Source organism: Salvelinus alpinus, chromosome 20 (assembly GCF_045679555.1).
Source record: "Salvelinus alpinus chromosome 20, SLU_Salpinus.1, whole genome shotgun sequence".
NCBI lineage: Eukaryota > Metazoa > Chordata > Actinopteri > Salmoniformes > Salmonidae > Salvelinus > Salvelinus alpinus.
The window spans coordinates 37,966,454-37,989,831 of NC_092105.1; the positions used below are offsets into that span (position 1 = coordinate 37,966,454).

At 43.0% G+C, this 23,378-nt stretch overlaps 1 protein-coding gene across 1 annotated transcript in view; it reads left to right on the forward strand.

Moving 5' to 3' along the window:
* The window catches only part of LOC139546794 (aryl hydrocarbon receptor-like), a 48,321-nt gene that overhangs the window by 12,139 nt on the left and 12,804 nt on the right, over positions 1 to 23,378 (forward strand). The window contains exon 3 of the mRNA XM_071355582.1: positions 22,866 to 22,966. Within this exon, the coding sequence (XP_071211683.1) occupies positions 22,866 to 22,966 (101 nt within the window). The remainder of the gene's footprint in view (positions 1 to 22,865; positions 22,967 to 23,378) is intronic.

A 23,378-nucleotide genomic window follows, 5' to 3' on the forward strand; every position in this document is an offset into this window, starting at 1 on the left:
AATGATAAGCGAACACTATGACAAAAATAACAAAGTGATAAACGAAAATTTAACAACACGAAACAGTTCTGTCTGGTACAGACACAAAGACAGAAAACAACTACCCACAAAACACAGGTGGAAAAAAGGCTACCTAAGTAGGGATCTCAATCAGAGACAACGATAGACAGCTGCCTCTGTTTGAGAACCACACCCGGCCAAACACACAGAAATAGAAAACATAGAACACAAAACATAGAATGCCCACCCCAATTCACGCCCTGACCAAACCAAAATAGAGACATAAAAAAGGATCTAAGGTCAGGGCGTGACAGCTATGAAGGATGATTCTGGTCTCTGAAATAAACAAAATAAACAATAAAAATGGGCAGTAAACATTATACACAGTTCCAAAATAATAAAGACATTTCAGATGTCATATTATATCTATATACAGTGTTGTAACAATGTGCAAATAGTTAAAATACAAACGGGAAAATAAATAAACATAAATACGGGTTGTATTTTACAATGTTTTTCTTGTGGCAACAGGTCACACATCTTGCTGCTGTGATGGCACACTGTGGTATTTCACCCAGTAGAGAGTTTATCAAAATTGGATTTGTTTTCAAATACTTTGTAGATCTGTGTAATCTCTCTCTCTCTCTCAGGTGTGTTGTTCCTCTGGCATATTGCTGGCACCTCTAAATCACGCAGACAGCTGGTAGTGAGTAGAAAAGCTGCCCTGCCTTTTTTTAGATACTTGTAGGAGGTATTTTTAATACACAATGGATGATAGCTATACATGCTTCATACACAGTTGGTTTCTGTACACTTCTTTGATGCTCAATGCCTAAGTGGCTCTATTTTTTACAATTTGGAAAAGAATGAGAGGCAAAATTGTATTAATGAGACAGCTCCCTTCCCCTCCTCTCTCCTCTCTGCACTCAAAGTAAGAGGTCAAGGTTCAGAAAGTTCAGTGAGATGTTACATAGCTTCCCCTCTCCCCCGACTCCTCCTCCTCTATCCTCCCTCCTGGGAGTCCGTTTTCAACAGGAAAAACATCCCTGTCCCAAAGTGGGAGTGGAGGAACAAACATCATACTGTTTCTGAACTTTCAGTTAGACTGGGCTTTCACTTGGCTTACAGGAAGTTTAATAGATACGGTCCTAATATACAGGTAACTGCCAAAATAAAGGAAACAAACACCATCATAAATTGTCTTAATAGGGCGTTGGGCTACCACAACCTGCCAGAACCGCTTCAATGTGCCTTGGCAGAGATTTTACAAGTGCCTGGAACTCTATTGCAGGGATGCGACACCATTCGTCCACAAGAAATTCAAATTGAAAAAAGAAAATGTATGATGGTGGAAAACGCTGTCTCATGCACCGCGCCAGATTGCGTTGAGATCTGGTGACTGAGACACACACACACACCCTACCCTATTTAGGGGACTTTCAGTGGTTTTCTGGCCTATCCAGAAAAATAATAAATTTTCTCTACCTCTGAGCGACAGAGCAAATCCAGCAATTGTGGTTTCATCTCACTGTGATACTCTCAGCAGGATTTTGAGCTTTCAACATCATTTTGTAGAATTGAAACACGACCACTTTCCCTTGGTCACAGAGGGACGAAAATCACCCTTTGCATAAAACTGAAGTTATAACGAGTCTGCAGACATTAGAATGGTATCTCTGCGTTGCTCAGAGGATGCTTGGCAGAAAATGCTCTGTCGTCAGTTATATGAAATGGAGCCAAATTTGTACTGTCACTAAATATGATCATATTTATTCTATAGTTAGAAGAAAGGTGAAATCTTATAGTTAGTCATTTATAATTTGATTGTTACTATATTTAGAAAGCATTTCAGTCATTTCAAGCCCTATTCACCCACAGTTGTTGAATATATTTTCATTATATTTGTACTATGTACTCGAGCTTGTGTCATCAAAATGAGTACACCTCATCAATTTATTATTTTTAACTATTTTTAACAAAAAGTTCCGGACCTTTCAAGAACTATGCACCATTACTAATTATTGTAATGACCATCTCATGAAAAATAATTTATTTTGGGAATGTCTAGACAGAAATCTACATTCTGCCATAAAGCTCAAGAGGCCCACTATGCTCCTTTGTGACACCTCTTTCAAAGTCACAGAGATCTCTTCTTCTAGCCATGGTATTTAAAATAATGGGCAACTGGGCATTTTTATATATGACCCTAAACATGATTGGATGTAAATTGCTTAATTAACTCAGGAGCCACACCTGTGTGGAAGCACCTGCTTTCTATATACTTTGTATCCCTCATTTACTCAAGTGTTTCTTTATTTCGGCAGTTATCTGTATGTATCACGGCTCAGGATATGATCCAAATGCAGACACAGGAGGCGGATAGTACAGTTCTCAGATGATTTATTGTGAACACGAGGCAGGCAAAGGACAGGTCGAGGACAGGCAGGGGTTCGTGATCAGGTCAGAGTCAGGCAGGTACAGGACAGCAGGCAGGCTCAGAGTCAGGCCTGGCAGAATAGTCAGAACCGAGAAAACTAGGAAACAGAACTTAAGAAATAGGAAGATGGGAAAGCACGCTAGACGAACTGGCAACAGACAAACAGAGAACACAGGTATAAATGCCCTGGGGATAATGGGGAAAATGGGCAACACCTGGAGGGGGGTGGAGACAAGCACAAAGACGGGTGAAACAGATCAGGGTGTGACAGTATGTGTAAATTGTGTGTGTCAGTGTTCATTTCGTCAACAAACATAGTGACTAAAATATTTGTCAAACATTTTTCAGTGGCAATTGATGAGAATATAACCTGACTCAAAAGACGCTGCAAAAAAAATATTTTTGATTTCAGTTGACTAAAAGAAGACGAGACAAAATTATCTAAATCTGACAACTAAGTGTACTGGACAAGAGTTTTTGGAGAGATTGAGAGCTTTTCAGTGATAAGCACAATTAATATTAGCAGCACAGCAGCTCAGCGCAGTTCTGTTCAGCAGTAGGAAGGACATGCCACACCCGACACACACAGCCTACATCAGCTCATGAGCTGCAGGGGAGCAAGCGATGAGTGTGGTCAGACAGTCTCCGCTCTGCCTCTGATTATACAGATTGTGCAGGGGACTCCTATGCTTCCCTTTGCTTTAGATACCCTTTGCCTGGTTAAGAAACACAAGCTGCTTTACAAAATTAAATACATTTTAGTCATTTAGCAGACGCTCTTATCCAGAGCGACTTACAGTAGAGTGCATACATTTTATTACATTTTTTTTTACATACTGAGACAAGGATATCCCTACCGGCCAAGAGCAGACGCTCTTATCCAGAGCGAATTACAGTAGACTGCATACATTTTATTAATTTTTTTTTTTTACATACTGAGACAAGGATATCCCTACCGGCCAAACCCTCCCTACCGGCCAAACCCTCCCTAACCCGGACGACGCTATGCCAATTGTGCGTCGCCCCACGGATCTCCCGGTTGCGGCCGGCTGCGACAGAGCCTGGGCGCGAACCCAGCCCAGCCTGGGCGCGAACCCAGAGACTCTGGTGGCGCAGCTAGCACTGCGATGCAGTGCCCTAGACCACTGCGCCACCCGGGAGATGTCAAATACGATAGCAGCATTGAGTTTAATTTTAATACAACAGTCTAGCTATGTTTTTCTCTCTGTTGAGTATAGAAAGTTGTCTGTCTTTGAATTTGTAGTCTGGTTCAACCCTCCCACTTTCCGCACTGCATTTCATAGCCATGTTCTGTAGCCAATGTAGCCAAGTCTCCCTTTTTTTCTCAGAGAAGATTGCTTGATTCTAGCCCTTACTGTTCAAAAGATATGACCTATAATACCAGCGTTACGTTCTTTTCTTTCTATCATGCATTTTGCGGGCCACACTTTACATTCATAAAGCATATTGCAGGACGTTCTAAAACTAGGCTACTTGCGGACCGGACCATAAACCATTTGTTCAGGCTACACCTTGTTCAGTCATGTTACCTCATTAGCTAGCTATTGCTAACAACCTGAGGCGCGTTCAACAGGATGCAACATATTGGAACGTTCAGATAGAAATATGCTATGTAGAACTAAAATGCCTCTCTGAATTTCTATCTGCAACGTTCAAGAACGTTTTGCAACTGAACATGGCCCTGGTAACATTACCATTAGCCTATATGCAAACATTTGGTGGCACAGAAAGAAATGAAAAGGGACAGCAAACAATTTATTGACAAAATTCCTCTTGCCATTACGATATATCTGACTGTGTAAATAGCTTTATTTTGAGTCAAAGTGGACCCAGTGACTCAGACTTCAGCACTTGGACCAGGACTCAAGCACTGAGACTTGGACTTCAGCCATAGGGATTCGTACTCAACTCGTGACTCGACCATTGTTGACTCGGACTTGGACTTGGACTCGAGCACAGGGGACTTGGGACTCGATTTGGACTTGAGGTTTAGTGACTCCACTACGTGCACTGTGGCGTCTGTGGAGTGTTGATAACAATGGATATTATGCGAGTGACCAAGGTACAACCCATACTACTTTGCGGCACCATCTTGTGATTGTGCTACTCTCTCTCTCTCTCTGTTTGTGTGTGTCTGTTTTGTATGTAATGTGCATTATCTAAATCATATCAAATCAAATTGTATTGGTCACATACACATATTTATCTGAAGTTATTGCAGGTGTAGCGAAATGCTTGTGTTCCTAGCTCCAACAGTGCAGTAGTATCTAACAGCTCACAACAATACACCTGAATCTAAAAGTTAAATATTTAAGAAATATATAAAAATTTGATTGAGCAATGTCAGAGTGGCATTGACTAAAATACAGTAGAATAAGGACAACAACCACCGGAGCCACTGCCTGTTCACCCCACTACCATCCAGAAGGCGATGTCAGTACAGGTGCATCAAAGCTGGGACCAAGAGACAGAAAAACAGCTTCTATCTCAAGGCCATCAGACTGCTAAACAGCAATCACTAACTCAGAGAGGCTGCTGCCTACATAGAGACTCAAATCACTGGCCACTTTAATAAATGGATCACTAGTCACTTTAAACAATGCCACTTTTATAATGTTAACATATCTTACATTACTCACCTCAGATGTATATACTGTACCTTATACCATCTATTGCACCTTGCCTATGTCGCTCGGCCATCGCTCATCCATATATTTATATGTACATATTCTTATTCCATCCCTTTAGATTTGTGTATATTAGGTAGTTTTGGGGAATTTTTAGATTACTTGTTAGATATTACCTCACTGTTGGAACTACAAGCACAAGCAATTTGCTACACTCGCATTAACATCTGCTAACCATGTGTATGTGACCAATAACATTTGATATCATATGATTGGAATAGAATACAGTATATACATATGAGATGAGTAAAGCAGTATGTAAACATTATCTAAACATTATTACAGTGACTACTGTTCCATTATTAAAGTGTCCTGTGATTCCATGTCTATGTATATAGGGCAGCAGCCTCTAAGGTGCAAGGTTACGTAACTGGGTGGAAGCCGGCTAGTGATGGCTATTTAACAGTCTGATGGCCTTGAGATAGAAGCTGTTTTTCAGGCTCTCGGTCCCAGCTTTGATGCATCTGTACTGATCTTGCCTTCTGGATGATAGCGGGGTGAACAAGCCGTGGCTCGGGTGGTTGATGTCCTTGATGATCTTTTTGGCCTTCCTGTGACATCGGGTGATGTAGGTGTCCTGGAGGACAGGAAGTTTGCCCCCAGTGATGCGTTTGGCAGACCGCAGCACCCTCTGGATAGCCCTGCGGTTGCGGGCGGTGCAGTTGCTGTACCAGGCGGTGATACAGCCCGACAGGATGCTCTCAATTGTGTATCTGTAAAAGTTTGTGAGGGTTTTAGGAGCCAAGACAAATTTCTTCAGCCTCGAGGTTGTTGCGCTTTCTTCACCACACTGTCTGTGTGGGTGGACCATTTCAGATCGTTGGTGATGTGTATGCCGAGGCGCTTGAAGATTTTAACCTTCTCTACTGCGATCCCGTCGATGTGGATTGGGGCGTGCTCCCTCTGCTATTTCCTGAAGTCCACGATCAGCTCCTTTGTTTTGTTGACGTTGAGTGAGAGGTTATTTTCCTGGCACCACTCTCCCAGGGCCCTCACCTCTTTCCCGTGTCGTCATTGTTGGTAATCAGGCCTCCTATTGTTGTGTCGTCTGCAAAATTGATGATTGAGTTGAAGGCGAACCCTTGTAGGGCCCCTGTGTTGAGGATCAGCGAAGTGGAGGTGTTGTTTCCTACCTTCACCACCTGGAGGTGGCCCGTCAGGAAGTCCAGGACCCAGTTGCACAGGGCGGGATTCAGACCCAGGGCCCCGAACTTAATGATGAGCTTGGAGGGTACTAGAAGAGGACTGGCCACCCCTCATAGCCTGGTTCCTCTTTAGGTTACTTCCTAGGATCTGTCCTTTCTAGGGAGCTTTTCCTAGCCACCGTGCTTCTACACCTACATTGCTTGCTGTTTGGGGTTTTAGGCTGGGTTTCTGTACAGCACTTTGTGACATCAGCTGATGTAAGAAGGGATTTATAAATAAACTTGATTTGATTTGAATGCTGAGCTGTAGTCAATGAACAGCATTCTCACATAGGTATTCTTTTTGTCCAGATGGAATAGGACGGTGTGCAGTGCGATGGCGATTGCATCGTCTGTGGATCTAATGGGGCGGTAAGCAAATTGAAGTCGGTCTAGGGTGTCAGGTAAGGTGATATGATCTTTAACTAGCCTCTCAAAGCACTTCATGATGACAGAAGTGAGTGCTACTCATTTAATGGTCATTTAATTCAGTTACCTTTGCTTTCTTGGGTACAGGAATAATGTTGGACATCTTGAAGCAAGTGGGGACAGCAGACTGGGATAGGGAGAGATTGAATATCTCTGTAAACAGCTGGTATGTGCATGCTCTGAGAACACGGCTAGGGATGCCGTCTGGGCAGGCTAGGGATGTCGTCACAGCCCTGCGAGGGTTAATACGCTTAAATGTCTTACGCACGTCGGCCACGGAGAAGGAGGGCCCACAGCCCTTGGTGGCGGGCCGCGTCAGTGGCACTTTGTTATTGTCACGCCTGCTCCCGCTCCCCCTCTCTGGCGCTCGAGGGCGCCAGGCTGCCCATCATTACGCACACCTGTCACCATCGTTACGCGCATCAGCACTTCATTGGACTCACCTGGACTCCATCACTTTATTGATTGCCCCCTCTTTATCTGTCAATTCCTCAGTTTGATCCCCGTGTCAGCATTAATGTCGTTATGTTTCCCCTGTCCAGACGCTGTCTGTGTTTTGTTTCATGTCTGTTATTTATTAAATATTCACTCCCTGTACTTGCTTCTCGTCTCCCAGCGTCTGTCCTCACATTTATCCTCAAAGCAGGCGAAGAAGGTGTTTAGCTTGTCTGGAAGCAAGACGTTGGTGTCCACAACGTGGCTGGTTTTCCCTTTGTATTCCGTGATTGTCTGTAGACCCTGCCACATACGTCTCGTGAATTGCGACTCCGCTTTGTCTCTGTATTGACGTTTTGCCTGTTTGATTGACTTACAGAGGAAATAACTACACTGTTTGTATTCGGCCATATTCCCAGTCACCTTGCCACGGTTAATTGCTATGTAGGCTGAAGTAGGAATTTACATGGCCAGATAATTCTTATATTTTCTTATATACACTGATTGTACAAAACATTAGGAACACCTTCCTAATATTGAGTTGCACCCCTTTTGCCCTCAGAACAGCCTCAATTCTTCGGGGCATGGACTCTACAAGTGTTCCACAGGGATGCTGGCTCATGTTGACTCCAATGATTCCCTCAGTTGTATCAAGTTGGTTCATCTACACTGATTGAAGTGGATTTAACAGGTGACATCGTTAAGGGATCATAGCTTTCACCTGGATTCACCAGGTCAGTCTATGTCATGGAAAAAGCAGGTGTTCCTAATGTTTGTCATATTTCTGTTGTTGGGAAGATAATTGGATGTTATGCAGAAAAATATGTTGATAGGACAAGGCTATGTATGTTTGTGCACATGGAAGTCAGTGATTTACAGAGCATTTGCAAATTATTCAGACCCCTTGACTTGTTCCACATTTTGTTACGTTACAGCCTTATTTTAACGTTTTTGTTTTTTTAAATCCTCATCAATCTTCACACAATACCCCACAATGACAAAGCAAAAACAGGTTTTTATACATTTTTGCAAATGTATAAAAAAAAAAACTGAAATAACTTATTTACATAAGTATTCAGACCCTTTGCTATGAGACTCAAAATTGAGCTCAGGGGCATCCTGTTTCCATTGGTCATCCTTGAGATGTTTCTACAACTTGATTGGAGTCCACCTGTGGAAAATTCAATTGATTGGACATGATTTGGAAAGGCACACACCTGTCTATATAAGGTCCCACAGTTGACAGTGCATGTCAGAGCAAAAAAACAAGCCATGAGGTCGAAGGAATTGTCTATAGATCGCTGAGACAGGATTGTGTTGAAGCACAGATTTGGGGAAGGGTACCAAACAATTCTGCAGCATTGACGGTCCCCAAGAACACTTTGGCCTCCATCATTCGTAAATAGAAGAAGTTTGGAACCACCAAGACTCTTCATAGAACTGGCTGCCGGCTCGGCCAAACTGAGCAATCGGGGGAGAAGGGCCTTGGTCAGGGAGGTGACCAAGAACCCGATGGTCACTCTGACAGAGCTCCAGAGTTCCTCTGTGAATATGGGAGAACTTTCCAGAAGGACAACCATCTCTGCAGCACTCCACCAATCAGGCCTTTATGGTAGAGTGGCCAGACGGAAACCACTCCTCAGTAAAAGGTATATGACAGCCCGCTTGGAATTTGCCAAAAGGCACATAATGGACTATCAGATCATGAGAAACAAGATTCTCTGGTCTGATGAAACCAAGGTTGAACTCTTTGGACTCCCTGACACTGTGAGGCTACTTTCCCATTATTATCATGTGCTGGAGGAACAGACACATAGTGGCACCGGCCCAATGCAGCATCATTTGTATACAGTAATCCCTCGTTTATCGCGGGGGTTACGTTCCGAAAATGACCCGCGATAAGTGAAATCCGCGAAATAGAAAACTTTTTTTTTTTTTACAATTAGCAACTATTACATGTATACAAATACAGTGACTCACGTGTAGGCCGTTTCGTCGACATTATGGGTTTAGGAGATGTTCGAAATTACAAGATAATTTGGCCAACTTAATGTAAATTTGCCAAGCTGTTTTATGTACGTACACATAACTGCACGAGACGACAAAATGATAGCACAATTCGTAGCATGTTTTGATACAAGAAGCGGGAGTGAGTTTTTAGCGAATCAGAATGCAGAGCACAATGCACCAAAAAAAATAAAATAATGCATTATGAAAATCCGCGAAATAGCGAATCCGCGATAAGTGAACCGCGAAGTGGCGAGGGATCACTGTACTGCTATTAGTGGCATTTCTATGGGCATACAATACATGCCAATGTAACCCCTCACCCTTTGACCCTACTCCTTTGGAATCCACATGTTATGGACATGCAGCACCTGAAACCTTGCACACTTGTCTCAGCCCCAACCGGTCAACAAGTTTAAAGAGCACAGTGTCCATGCCAACTCTAGCCTTGCGTGGCATGGTCTTTTAAAAACTGGGCTTTGCGACTTTGAATCGGTGCTTAAAGAGCCTCAGTTGCATTGTTGTCTTTTTTTATTCTTTATTTGATATGATGGAACAATAGACGCCGGAAAGTGGGTCATTTGTACACTTGGCGATAGCAGATTGCATCATCACACATTGCATTGTCTCATGGTCCACACTGTAAAGTATTCAAAGAGCTTTGATATTCATTGTGATGTCGTTCATTGTCTCTGTTTCCGTCGGCCGGGTTGAATTCGGCCGAGACTGTGTTATGTAGTGAAGTTGAAAATCTCACAGAATAGTATAGTATGTACCTACACTACCGGTCAAACGTTTTAGAACACCTACTCATTCAAGGGTTTTTCTTTATTTTTACTATTTTCTACATTGCAGAACAATAGTGAATACATCAAAACTATGAAATAACACATATGGAATAATGTAATAACCAAAAAAGTGTTAAACAAATCAAAATATATTTTATATTTGAGATTCTTCAAATAGTTACCCTTTGCCTTGATGACAGCTTGGCACACTCTTGCCATTCTCTCAACCAGCTTCATGAGGTGTCACCTGGAATGCATTTCAAATAACAGGTTTGCCTTCTTAAAAGTTAATTTGTGGAACTTCTTTCCTTAATGTGTTTGAGCCAATCAGTTGTGTTGTGACAAGGTTGGTGGGGTATACAGAAGATAGCCAAATTTGGTTAAAGTCCATATTATGGCAAGAACAGGTCAAATAAGCAAAGAGAAATGACAGTCCATCATTACTTTAAGACATGAAGGTCAGTCAATACGGAACATTTCAAGAACTTTGAAAGTTTCTTAAAGTGCAGTCGCAAAAACCATCAAGCGCTATGATGAAACTGGCTCTTATGAGGACTGCCACAGGAATGGAAGACCCAGAGTTACCTCTGCTGCAGAGGATAAGTTCATTAGAGTTACCAGCCTCAGAAATTGCAGCCCAAATAAATGCTTCAGAGTTCAAGTAACAGACACATGTCAACATCAACTCTTCAGAGGAGATTGTGTGAATCAGGCTTTCATGGTTGAATTTCTGCAAAGAAACCACTACTAAAGGACACCAATAAGAAGAAGAGACTTGCTTGGGCCAAGAAACACGAGCAATGGACAGTAGACCGGTGGAAATCTGTCCTTTTGTCTGGAGTCCAAATTGGAGATTTTTGGTTCCAACCGCCATGTCTTTGTGAGATGTGGTGTGGGTGAATGGATGATATCTGCATGTGTATTTCCCACCGTAAAGCATGGAGGAGGAGGTGTTATGGTGTGGGGGTGCTTTGCTGGTGACACTGTCTGTGATATGTATAGATTCAAGGCACACTTAACCAGCATGGCTACCACAGCATTCTGCAGCAATAAGTCATCCCATCTGGTTTGGGCTTGGTGGGAGAGTGATGAAGAAGAAGAAGGAGAGTGATGAAGTGCTGCATCAGATGACCTGGCATCCACAATCCCCCGACCTCAACCAAATTGAGATGGTTTGAGATGAGTCGGACCGCAGAGTGAAGGAAAAGCAGCCAACAAGTGCTCAGTATATGTGGGAACTCCTTCAAGACTGTTGGAAAAATGTGTTCCAGGTGAAGCTGGTTGAGAGAATGCCAAGAGTGTGCAAAGCGGTCATCAAGGCAAATGGCTATTTGAAGAATCTCAAATATAAAATATATTTTGATTTGTTTAACACTTTTTTGGTTACCACATGATTCTGTATGTGTTATTTAATCGTTTTGATGTCTTCACTATTATTCTACAATGTAGAAAATAGTAAAAAATAAAGAGAAACCCTTGAATGAGTAGGTGTTCTAAAACTATAGACCGGTAGTGTAGAACACTAGGGAAAGGATCCAGCCGTTTCCATCGTACGTTTTCTATTGAAAACATTGCACACAATTATATAATACACAAAAAATATATATATATATTTTCGCAGGAGCATTTTTCTTCATTCTCAGATTGACCAAATGTGTTGATCCTCATGCCATTGGCAAATAGAAGCACAACAGATATAGAAGCACAAAAACAAGTCCACTGCATGGTTTCAGAGGGTCTTTGCCTGGGCAACAATCAGATAGTATCAGCCAGCTAGGTCTACTCTGTACTGCTCCCCCCAGTCAAAACAAACACTGCTAGAGCTCAAGTGGGGGCAGGTTTAGGACCTGATAAAGATCCTGTAAACGGTTTGGGAGAGAAATGGCAGAACAAAATATATTTGATGGATGTTAGTTACATTTAAAGAGCCGTTTATGAAAGCTTGATGTGTGTCTTTGTTTTTCCTTTTCAAATTCCTTTTTAAATGGCTGATATGGCCCAAACTGATTTGAAAACGACATATTGTACGTGTGTCTTGGCTTTGTATCGAGACTTTATGAGGTAACGCTAGATATTTTGGAACAGTCGTAGGACATTCTCCTGGCGGCACATTGTGTGTCATTGTAAAAAAGCAAATAATGGCGCGTCTTTTCAAGTTAATTGAAAAAATCCTCAGTATGTCTGTTTGCCATTATAGCTGCTTTGTTGATGTCAAATCGCTCGCTGTTCATTTCTATGTCTTAGGAATGTCCACAAAGCACCCAGATTGACACAAACCGACCAACCCAAACAAGGTCAAAGTGTATCAAAACAACAAGAACACTCGTCAAAAACACAATCATTTGAGAATGGGGTAAAAACTTCTAAAAGCCTTCTACTTGGGAGAGGCAAGAGCATTTGTATTGGAGAAGTCTTGTTGTTTGTTATTGAATCATGATTAACTGATCATCAGTCTATTTTCTTGAAGGACAAGCTGTTCTGGGTAAAACTCTCTTTAAACCCCAGTGTAATTCACCTGTCAACCCAATATCAACATCTCCAGGAAAGACCATTTTAATGAAGTGACAGGTTTTATTTTCATTGAACAATTGCCTGTTGGCTCTCACTCTATGGCTTGCCTTTCAGTATAGCGTGAGAATACAAACGACCACTGGGAAGTCGTTTTAATGATGTTTTCATTTCTACTAACCAAATTTTGTGTAAGGCTTATGATCTGGGTCCCACTGCCGACACGATGCTCCCATTTTCTGCCTTATTTTGGATCATAAGAACGTTAGGCGTTAGAACCTGCACACCATTCTGCTCAGGACACATGCATAAAGATTGGTCCTTCTAAATGCCAACCTTTTTGTAGCTGACAAAAAAATCTAATTTGATTCAAATATAGCCTGGGTAACTTATGTTTTATACGGGCATAGGTTATGATTTCTCATCTTATGTTGGAAGGTTGACCTGAAGTAGGAAGGTGGTGGTCAAATGTTTAGTAGATCCACTGCTGTTGTGCTCTCTCACCCTCTCATTGTCTGCCTTTGTGTTGTTCTTGGCTTCCTTCAGGCTGGCCTGCTACCATGGTTTATACGCTGACATTTAACAACTCCCACAGAGGACCACTCTGTTTATTTAAAACTATAATCAACAGACGATGAACCATTTCAGAGCTTTATAGAGAATTCTCAGGCAATGATAAAAATGGAGGATGCATTAGTCTTTCTGTGATTCATATCTCTCTCAAAGTATTGAAGAATTGTGAAATATCAACAACAAAATACAAGCCAGGAAAGACGACACCATTCCCCCCCTTCCTCTAGAACAGCAAAGAATTCAGAAGAAAACAAAACATGTCTAATGCAAACAAGCATGACATAAACATCTAGAAGAAGCGGCCTGTTTTGGGAGAGTAGTTCTATTTTGGCTGATATGGCTGTCGGTGTGCCATGGAGGTCATGCAACAACCTAACATGCCTGTGTTTGACTCTGTTCTCTTCTCTGAAAGGGCAGGTCACTGAAGGAATATAAACCACCATTACCACTCACACTCTATCAGACATAGCCTAATCCCCTCCGCTGTTACTCACTACCATCCCAACCAAACACTATCTGATCTGAGAGGCTAAATTTAGACGGGAGATATGGGCCAATTTCAACGTGTTCTTTTTTGTCTTCAAACTATTCCCGTAAGTCTCGGCACAATGAGCTCTTTCTCCCAGCTTTGATCAACTGCATACAAGGTGATAAGGATCAGTATGGCAGTGTGATATTGAGAGCACACCAGGCACAGAGTTAGTTTGGGTTGCCAGATCATATTCACTTTTGCCAAGGAGGAAGATTCCTATCCTAGATTGTGCCCCCCTGAGTGCCCCCATCAAACATCATTTTTTAACAGACAAGGAGGAGAACTCAAATTGTTCAATGCGTCTCTCATATTGAGTTCTCCAGTTCTCCATAAAGTAGTACTTCTAACATAAATAAAATAAAAGTTTATTTGTCACGTGCACCGAATACAACAGGTATATATAGACCTTACAGTGAAATGCTTACTTACAGGCTCTAACCAATAGTGCAAAAAAGGTATTAGGTGAACAATAGGTAAGTAAATAAATAAAACAACAGTAAAAAGATAGGCTATATACAGTAGCGAGGCTATAAAAGTAGCGAGGCTATAAAAGTAGCGAGGCTACATACAGACAATGGTTAGTCAGGCTGATTGAGGTAGTATGTACATGTAGATATGGTTAAAGTGACTATGCATATATGATGAACAGAGAGTAGCAGTAGCGTAAAAGAGGGGTTGGGGGGGGGGCACACAATGCAAATAGTCGTAGACTTGGCACTCCGGTACCGCTTGCCATGCGGTAGTAGAAAGAACAGTCTATGACTGGGGTGGCTGGGGTCTTTGACAATTTTTAGGGCCTTCCTCTGACACCGCCTGGTGTAGAGGTCCTGGATGGTAGGCAGCTTAGCCCCAGTGATGTACTGGGCCGTACGCACTACCCTCTGTAGTGCCTTGTGGTCAGAGGCCGAGCAATTGCCGTACCAGGCAGTGATGCAACCAGTCAGGATGCTCTCAATGTTGCAGCTGTAGAACCTTTTGAGGATCTCAGGACCCATGCCAAATCTTTTTAGTTTCCTGAGGGGGAATAGGCTTTGTCGTGCCCTCTTCACGACTGTCTTGGTGTGTTTTGGACCATTCTAGTTTGTTGTTGATGTGGACACCAAGGAACTTGAAGCTCTCAACCTGCTCCACTACAGCCCCGTCGATGAGAATGGGGGCGTGCTTTGTCCTCCTTTTCCTGTAGTCCACAAACATCTCCTTAGTCTTGGTTACGTTGAGGGATAGGTTGTTATTCTGGCACCACCCGGCCAGGTCTCTGACCTCCTCCCTATAGGCTGTCTCATCGTTGTCGATGATCAGGCATACCACTGTTGTGCCGTCTGCAAACTTAATGATGGTGTTGGAGTCGTGCCTGGCCATGTAGTCGTGAGTTATGAAAATTAACTGACAACGATTCTTCAGACGATGACCAATTCTAACTTGATAACCAATTCTAACTTTAGCCTTATAGCAAAGACATTTTATCAATCTCAAGTACCTCAACTACACCTCAAGTTTCAAGTTCTATTAGTCGTATGTATGGGATACGCATGGTATACATCGTCTAAAGAAATGCTTACTTGTAGTTTCCTTCTTGACAATACAACAACAAGAATTTTTTTTACATGTAAAGTAAATGGCAGTAGAATAGTATAAACATATCGTAAGTATAATACAGGAAGGCACAATTTATAGAAAGATATATACACACGTGTATTGGGGAAGGGGGGATGGGGTGCAAATGTATACATTGAGCAGTATAATAAGAGTCTGGTAGCAGCAGTTGTGATGTGCTAAGGTGCGGCGAATCAGAGCAGGTGGTCAGTCCAGTTCAAGTGTTCAGCAGTCTGATGGCTTGTAGATAGAAACGGTCTCTGAGCCTGTTGGTCATCCTCCGATACCGTGTGCCCGACGGTAAGGGAGAGAACAGCTCATGGCACTGTACTATGACAAGAAAAGGCAGACGATGTTGCCTTTCCCTCCAGTCATGGAAGTAACAGGAACATTAATCAAGTGAGTGACAGAGGGTTGGCCCTATAGGGCAGCTAGCTCACCCCATTGGCTCTCGCTGTGTCATTAGCCCCACCCCCACAGGCTTCATGCCCATAGCGGCATGTGCCCCCTCAGATTTGTCCTGTTTAAAAAATATATATAAATGGGGTTAGTTTTTTCTCTGTAATACTACTAGCCACTTTGCAATTGTATGAAGTTGGCTTTAGCCAGCCCAGATAGGTTCCCAATATCCCAACCTCATAACTAGCTACCAAGAAGCCTTTTCATGCTATCAATCAAGTTAATGTAGCTAGCTTGTCTAACTATTTTAGCTGGCATGCCTGCTGGCAAGGTTGGTAGACTTGACTAAAGCAAGCAATAACTAAATGTACTGAATAAGACTTGCATTCCTTTCAATCTTTAATCAGAATTTAGCAGAATGCAGAGAAGCATATTTTGTTTCTTTAAAAAAATAACCACCAATCAGGAGGATACAGACAACTGAAGAGGTACAGTAAGTATAGATATGCTGAAAAATAGACATATTTCTTTAGATAGAATTAAGCATAATGATTATGGCTCTAGATTGCAGGAAAAAGCCGTTTCAGGTGTTCAAAAGATGCAAAATTCTCCAAGCCCCCCTCCGGACCACCTACCAGCTGTCTTCACGTACTTTGTTCCCGCTCAGATTTTTGGGGTGCTTGATGTCCCTGCCTGCCACTTCCTGCACATCTGCGTGAGAACAGAGATCTGTGTACTGGATCTGCTGGAACTAAATGTTTTCAAATAAAGATAATATTCCCCTATGCATAGCTGAAATGCATTCATTTCTCTCCCTCTCTTTCTGGCACTGTGCTTCTCCCAACCCCTCTCTCTCTACGACAACGTTGTGCAGTTTCATTTATACTCATTAATTCTCTTTCTTGCACAATCTGCCTTTTATAAACTCTCTGTCAGTCCCAGTCCCTTCAACTGCATTCCTTTCAGTCTTTCACTTTTTAGAGCCCGTACTCAGCCTCTCTTTTTGGCTAGCACAGTCTTTCTTTCATAAATCTACTGTCTTATCTCAGTGTCCAGATTTTATATTACATTTTTTTATTGAACCTTTTCTTAACTAGGGAAGTCAGTGTCTAGATTTAAGTATGCATACAGTGTATTCTTCAGGCACTACTAAGCACAACATTGCACATGATAAGTTATAGTGGGCCATCAAGTCACGTCTTTCATGTACTGTACATAATATACTGCGGGCAGATCTCTCCTAAATAGCCGAACCAGCTGTATTACCTCCCTCTCTTTTTTTATTTTAATGTCAGCTAATTATATACAGCTGAGAAGATATCAAGTTCTTGAAGGGCTATACCAGTTCCTCTTACTCTGAATGACAAGGAAATCTTGCCTGGAGTGAAGCTCATGTTCACGGTTATAGAATCCTATAATGGTGGTTGTAACAGACAGAGGAGGCCACAGTGGGCTGGTGGTTAAGGCCCTGTCAGAGCGGTGGCGGGTTTCATAGCCAGGCATACTGAAAAACACTTTCATGGACAATCAGCCATGGTTTAAAAGGGTCAATATGTCCTTCTCTTCAGTCTAGCTAAACAGCACTGGGTGGATGAAGATATCAGATATCGTTATCAAACATCTGCTGCAAGTTTAGTAACACTTGGAGGGCAGTAAGGGAGATTGATTTGTTTTCTATTCTACAGTAGGGTTGTGTGCCAAACCATTAGCTGCTGCCAAACCATTAACTTAATCATGTATGTGCTTACTGTTATTTAACGTGAATCACCTGGATTTATACATGATAGAGTATGATAACAGGAATCAACCAATGGCAGGGGCAGTGGATGAAGGTGGATGCTAGGTCAACACATGCTGTAATGACATGGACTCTAAATAGGCTTTTCACTAGACAGGCTTTTAGAAGAATCAACAAATCATGTGTGCTTTCATATGGGTGGTGGCACATTGGTTGTATGTAGGCCCATTCAGGGCCCTTTGATAAAGCTGTGGCTTTTATTAGCACATTGATGCAAATATGTATTTTATTTCATGGCTAATCTGTTTTCCTAAAAGACAATGCAGGTATTATGGGAAGGTATTTGCATACGTAGCTGACTGTGTGAAGGACAAGAGTGATAGCAGTACTCGGTGCATGTCTTTCACAGCATGAAAACAGCATGTCTTTTACATGTATTTGTCATGACTTTGCTGAACTGAAAAATAAAAAGTACAGAGAAAACATTGTAGGGGTTGTGAGGATCTGGATGACCGCCAAACTCCTTTGCAGTGTTCGTGTGAGACCACACAAAATGACGCTTGCAAAAACAGTCCAGCCGACTATCTGGCAGTGTCGGGTTTTGATTGTGTTAAACCTTGGGTCTGTGCCAAAAGACAGGTTTTCTCATTGAAAGCTGCAGGACTGATCTAGCAGCCTACACACACACACACACACACACACACACACACACACACACACACACACACACACACACACACACACACACACACACACACACACACACACACACACACACACACACACACACACACACACACACACACACACACACACATCCTCCCTCCTCCCGCATGGGCCCCTAGGGCTTTTGTAAGCAATACCGACAAGAGCGTTTCCCTTATCTGAGCAGCTGCCGCAGGAAAATCCCAGGATGTGGCCTCTCCCCAGCCCATCCCATCCGTTACAGAAGAACACTGCAGGCCTAATGCTGGAAAAACCATTCACGCAACGCTTTTAGCAGTGAGAGGGGCCCCCTGAGCACACACCCCCCTGCCTGCCTCCTCTTGGAAAGTGCTCACACAGCACACAAACCTACACACATACAGTACAACACACACGTAAGTGAATGCTAACATGCTCACATAAAGTCATGTCCATCTAGAAACAGACATTAACAAGGACACACACATAATGAACGCTGCTCAGGCTCAAGTCTCTGAACAAGCTCCCAGGCAAACAAAGCTGTGCATCAAACGACCAAACAAATGAAAACAGACTAAATATCAGACCTAATGACAAACACACTGCCTCTACCTACTGTGTAGCCCTGCCGCCTCTCTCACAAATAGACAGGCATACTCTCCAAAACACACAGTGCAAGGCAGGCCAATCCAAGCCAGAATCTGGACGAGCCAAAACATCCTTTTTATTTTTTTTGCCCTCCTCACTGTTTGCGTGAGTAAGTGGGCCCTCAGCAGCGCTCTGTGTGTTTTGAGTCTGCTTTTCTTTCCCAGTGCATTGTGTTCTTTCTTCTTCTTTTTTCCATTGTTAACTGCTAGCGTTTATTGCACTGTTATGTGTGGCGGTGCATTGTGCAGTACTGTACGGTTACTGCTCTCCTGTGCTGCTCCTGAGTCCTGGCCCACCACTTGGCTGCCAGACTGGGGAGGTCAGTGGAGTTCCTGAGGCTGAGACGGAGAGGGTTGAGGGGGTCCCACGACCCAGCAGACCCAATCGGGCAAGGCTAGCTCCCCAGTGAACCAGACACAGTGGGGTCAGGAGGGTCAGGGGGAAAGGGATGTACAGACATCCTCTGGTTGAGGAGCATCCCTGGCTGTCAGTCCTTCAGCCACAAATAATGAACATAATTGAACTGTATGTCCCAGACAGTCCCATGCACTTTGTCGGTTTTTTCTCTCTCTTTTTGTACCATTAAACCAGATTAAACTGGTTTTGTTATCTATTGAGTCAACTAAGAGAGTATAGAACAAGTCCAAAGACATCAGTAAATCTACTGATTACAGAAGAACACTGCAGGCCTAATGCTGGAAAAACCACCTCAAAGAAAAACAAACAAGGTTTAATATGCTTCCCCCAATAGGAAACCGTCAGTGTAGTAAACCGTCACGTGCTCTTGTCCTATGGTAACTCCTATGCTCATTCAGTCAGACTGTACAGCACATGAACACACTGTACATTACTATAACACACATCACTCTTTCTCTCTCTCTCTACTCTCTCCCCATCTCTCTCTCTCTCTGAAGCTGTTTTGCAGGTCAGAACCTGCTCATCGACTGATGATGCATGCCACTCAGACACCAGGGGGAAACAAAAGCTCCATTCAGCTGTGGGGTTTTACTCTTTGAACTCATAGATTGGGTGGGCTCAGGTGGACTGAGCTGTGTGTGTGTAATGTGTGTAATGTGTGTGTGTGTGTGTGTGTGTGTGTGTGTGTGAGTGTGCGTCATGTAGATTGGGCATGTTTTTAGGAAAAATAAGGAAAGCTATTGAGATGGGTCAATTTTGCTAGCGTGTGTATATGTTACCAAGTGGAGCCCCCTAGTGGGGGATGGGGGTGGATGTTGAGATAAATGAGGTTGTGAACAATGAGTCCAGTTTCAGTGGTCTACCAACTTTCTGGGAGCTTTTCAACTTGCTGATGTGGCACTTCACTCACATTGGCAAAGGGGGCACAGGCCCGGCACAGCCAAAACAAACAGACAAGCTGAATGCCAGAAGGCGAGCTTGGCACACACTGTCTCTCGCTCTTTCGCTCCCTAGAAATGCTGTGCAGTAATAACAAAGTTAGACTCCCTGCTGCTTCTCGCCCCGGGCGTTGTATGTGCCATTAACAACATAAGCAGTGGGATCTCAGCCTTCCTTTTATAACTGAGGCCGTGCCAAAAGTCGCTTTTTGTAATCCCCTGACTGGAAGTGGTTGTCTTAACAGGCTTTGTAGCTCTCTTGGGAATATCACACAGTGTTTCAGGTACAGACCAGTGGCGTCTTGTCACTCCCATTTCACAACATCCCCGGTCAATCAACCTCGTCGGTCCGTTGCTTAAATGAAGGGTGATCACAGATTTAAGAGGGGTGCACTCTGTATAGTACGGACAAGACCCTAGAATGTTTGTTGACGTGTACCCACAGATACACACTGCTAGAGTCTGTGAGACTCCTAAAATACTATGTGCGAGAGTTGTAGAGACAGCATAGAAGGTCTTAGACAGGTTTTAAAAAAGTGATCTGAGACATTTGTCTATAAAAGTTTGTGTTCTACGTAATAACAAAGACATTAACGTTTTATTTGTCACATATTTGACTTGGATTATACGATACCTCCCAATATCCACAGGTGGAGTAGCTTTTGATTTTCCTATTGCTAGAAGCGCTTCCAACATTTCACTACAGTGGAAAGCTTTTCTTTTCAGCCTTTTCCACTGCGGATGAAATGTCACTCTGCAGCCAGAACACTGATCATGTTAAGAAACCCTTCATGTATTTTTAAAACAAAACAAATGGTGTCATTTGGGCTGTTTAGTACTCTTTCTTCTGAAAGTCTTCCCAGGTAGGGAAAGCCAGGGAATCGTAATCCAGGAGCCTAAAAAGCGATTTACCACACACAGTCAGTCACACACATCCACACGTATCAAACCATTCTCATTCTCACATAAACAAATCTGCATACTATAGTTTTTACACATATTTAACCCCTTGCAAAATATTGTATATAATGTGTTATTATTTGTCCTGTTTGGAAACTTCTTTGTTTTTATGACAGATGTGTTTCTTTAAATCATCTCTCAGAGGAATGCATGGTTTGACTGGTTGTCGCTCATGTTGTCTAAAGAAGAACCCTTTCACAGAGAGAGAGTATTCACAACTATAATCATTACAAATGCTAGCTTCTATGCAAACATTTAGTTGTCATTAAAATGGGACAGTTATGAAAGTTATGAAAGCCATATCTGTTTGGCAATCTTAGGAATACCTTCTCTATATGTATTACTGGATGTCCTTGTTCATTTTAATTGCGTATCATAGCAGTTGTTTGTATAGGGTTACATGTTTTCCCTGAAGCAAGTCCACATAACTGTGAAGCCCCAGAAATATGAGCAGTTGGTTGGTAGCACAGTCCCATTTATATCATGAAAAAGGATTTTCGTGGAATTGGATTCATTCAAATTCTTTTATTTCAGTGAGGTGTGCTTTGATCTGATATGATATGGAGTATTGAACCCGTCAGGTTGGCCTTGTCTTTGAAATCGGATGGTATGCTTATAATGTCCACAAGCAAGCTGCAATAAAACCATTTGCTTTTTTGTCTTGCAACAATATTACATGGTTCATAAAGCCTATTATGAAATATGCATAATTAATATTGCAAGGAAAGGCATCATCCTTAATTAAACCTGGTGCCCATCTGTTTTTCACTCCAGTGAAAACATGGCAGGTTGACTTGTTCAACAAAAAAGTCTGGATATTTTTTACAAGGAGTTACAGACTAAACATGGATAGCCCATGTTGCTGGTACTTCGACAGATGTGTGCAAACTGGCATCCAACAATATGTCGTTCAGAGGAAAATAGAAACATTTGAGGTTCAGTTCTGATCATGATTGATGGAATTTCCTCGCAGCACCATGATTTTCATTTAGGCGATGGCAGGGCTTCAAACCCATTGAGCGAGAGCAGAACCATCTCTCATGACGTAATCTTACACATGCCAGTTGTTTTCACTCAGCGTCACCTAATCCCACTCTGTTTGGCTGTGGTACAGGGACAGGGATAAGAAGAAGAACTACCCTGCAAGGAGAGAAAAGAAATCATAGAAACTGATTATTGTGTCCGGTAGAATCACATAAGCATTGTGTCTTAGAGACAAACTCTGTGTTTCTGTCCAAGAAAGAAGGAGAGGAAGAGGACAGGGGAGAGACAGGGGGTGTGGTGGATTAATGGGTAATGACAGAGGACAGTCAGTAAAGGACAGATAAAGCCATAAGAGAGAGTGACCTTAAAGAGAGGGATTGGCAGATGAGTGAGGAAGGTGTGAAAGTGGGAAGGAAGCCAGTAGAGCAGGTGAGAGGAGTGGAGAGAGGGAGTTGGGGCAGTAAGAGGGAAATAAAGAGAGAGCGGAAATGGGGAATTGAGGATACAGTAGTGGGAGGGAGGGAGGGAGGGAGGGAGGGAGGGAGGGAGGGAGGGAGAGAATGAGTGGCAGCCAGAGTGGAAACAGGTGGGAGAGAGAGATGGGCAGGGATGTGAAGGAGGAGTGGTGAGAGAGGGAGTTGGTATGTTTTACTGAGCGCCAACATATGAGCCCTACTGGAGAACTTGGCTGAGGGAACAAAAATGAAGAAAAAGTGAAAGTGCCAAAAGTCCAAACCCCAGACTCCCCAGAAACCCCAGACTCCCCAGAAACCCCAGACTCCCCAGAAACCCCAGACTCCCGTGCGTATTGCTTTCAGGATAGCGTGCTGATGTGAGCTTGTTTTTTCTCCCCTCTACCGCCCTCCTCTCCCCCTATCCCTCTCCTCCCCTCTCTGTCTGCAGCGACCATGAAGAAAAACAGTGTCCTGTTTCCCAGTGAGAATGGGCTGAACATTAATGGGATGGAAGCCACAAACTTCTCCAAGGGGGACCTACTACTCCAGGTACAATACAGTACAGTACAGACCACTGACTTCACAGGACCAATGCACACAGACAGACAGACAGACGGACGGGACGGACGGACGGGACGGACGGACGGGACGGACGGACGGACGCGAAGTTCAAGAGCCAGACATTGTTTATTTGTTTGTTAATCCAGGTGGATTGAGTTATAATCCAGGACCACCCATTTAGCACGAAGTTCTGATAGGTGAAATAGGTTGCCCTGGTGCTTTATGCCAAGGCCTGGTCACGGTTTACTACACTAAACAAAGTGAACACTCTCTAGTTCTATAGCACACTGTTTACTCACGCTCACATGTCAGGTACACTTTCACACCGAGCGATGAATGGCATGTTTGGGTTTCTTCTCTCACAATGGAGGCTGTTATGATCATCAGTCAATGCTGAGGG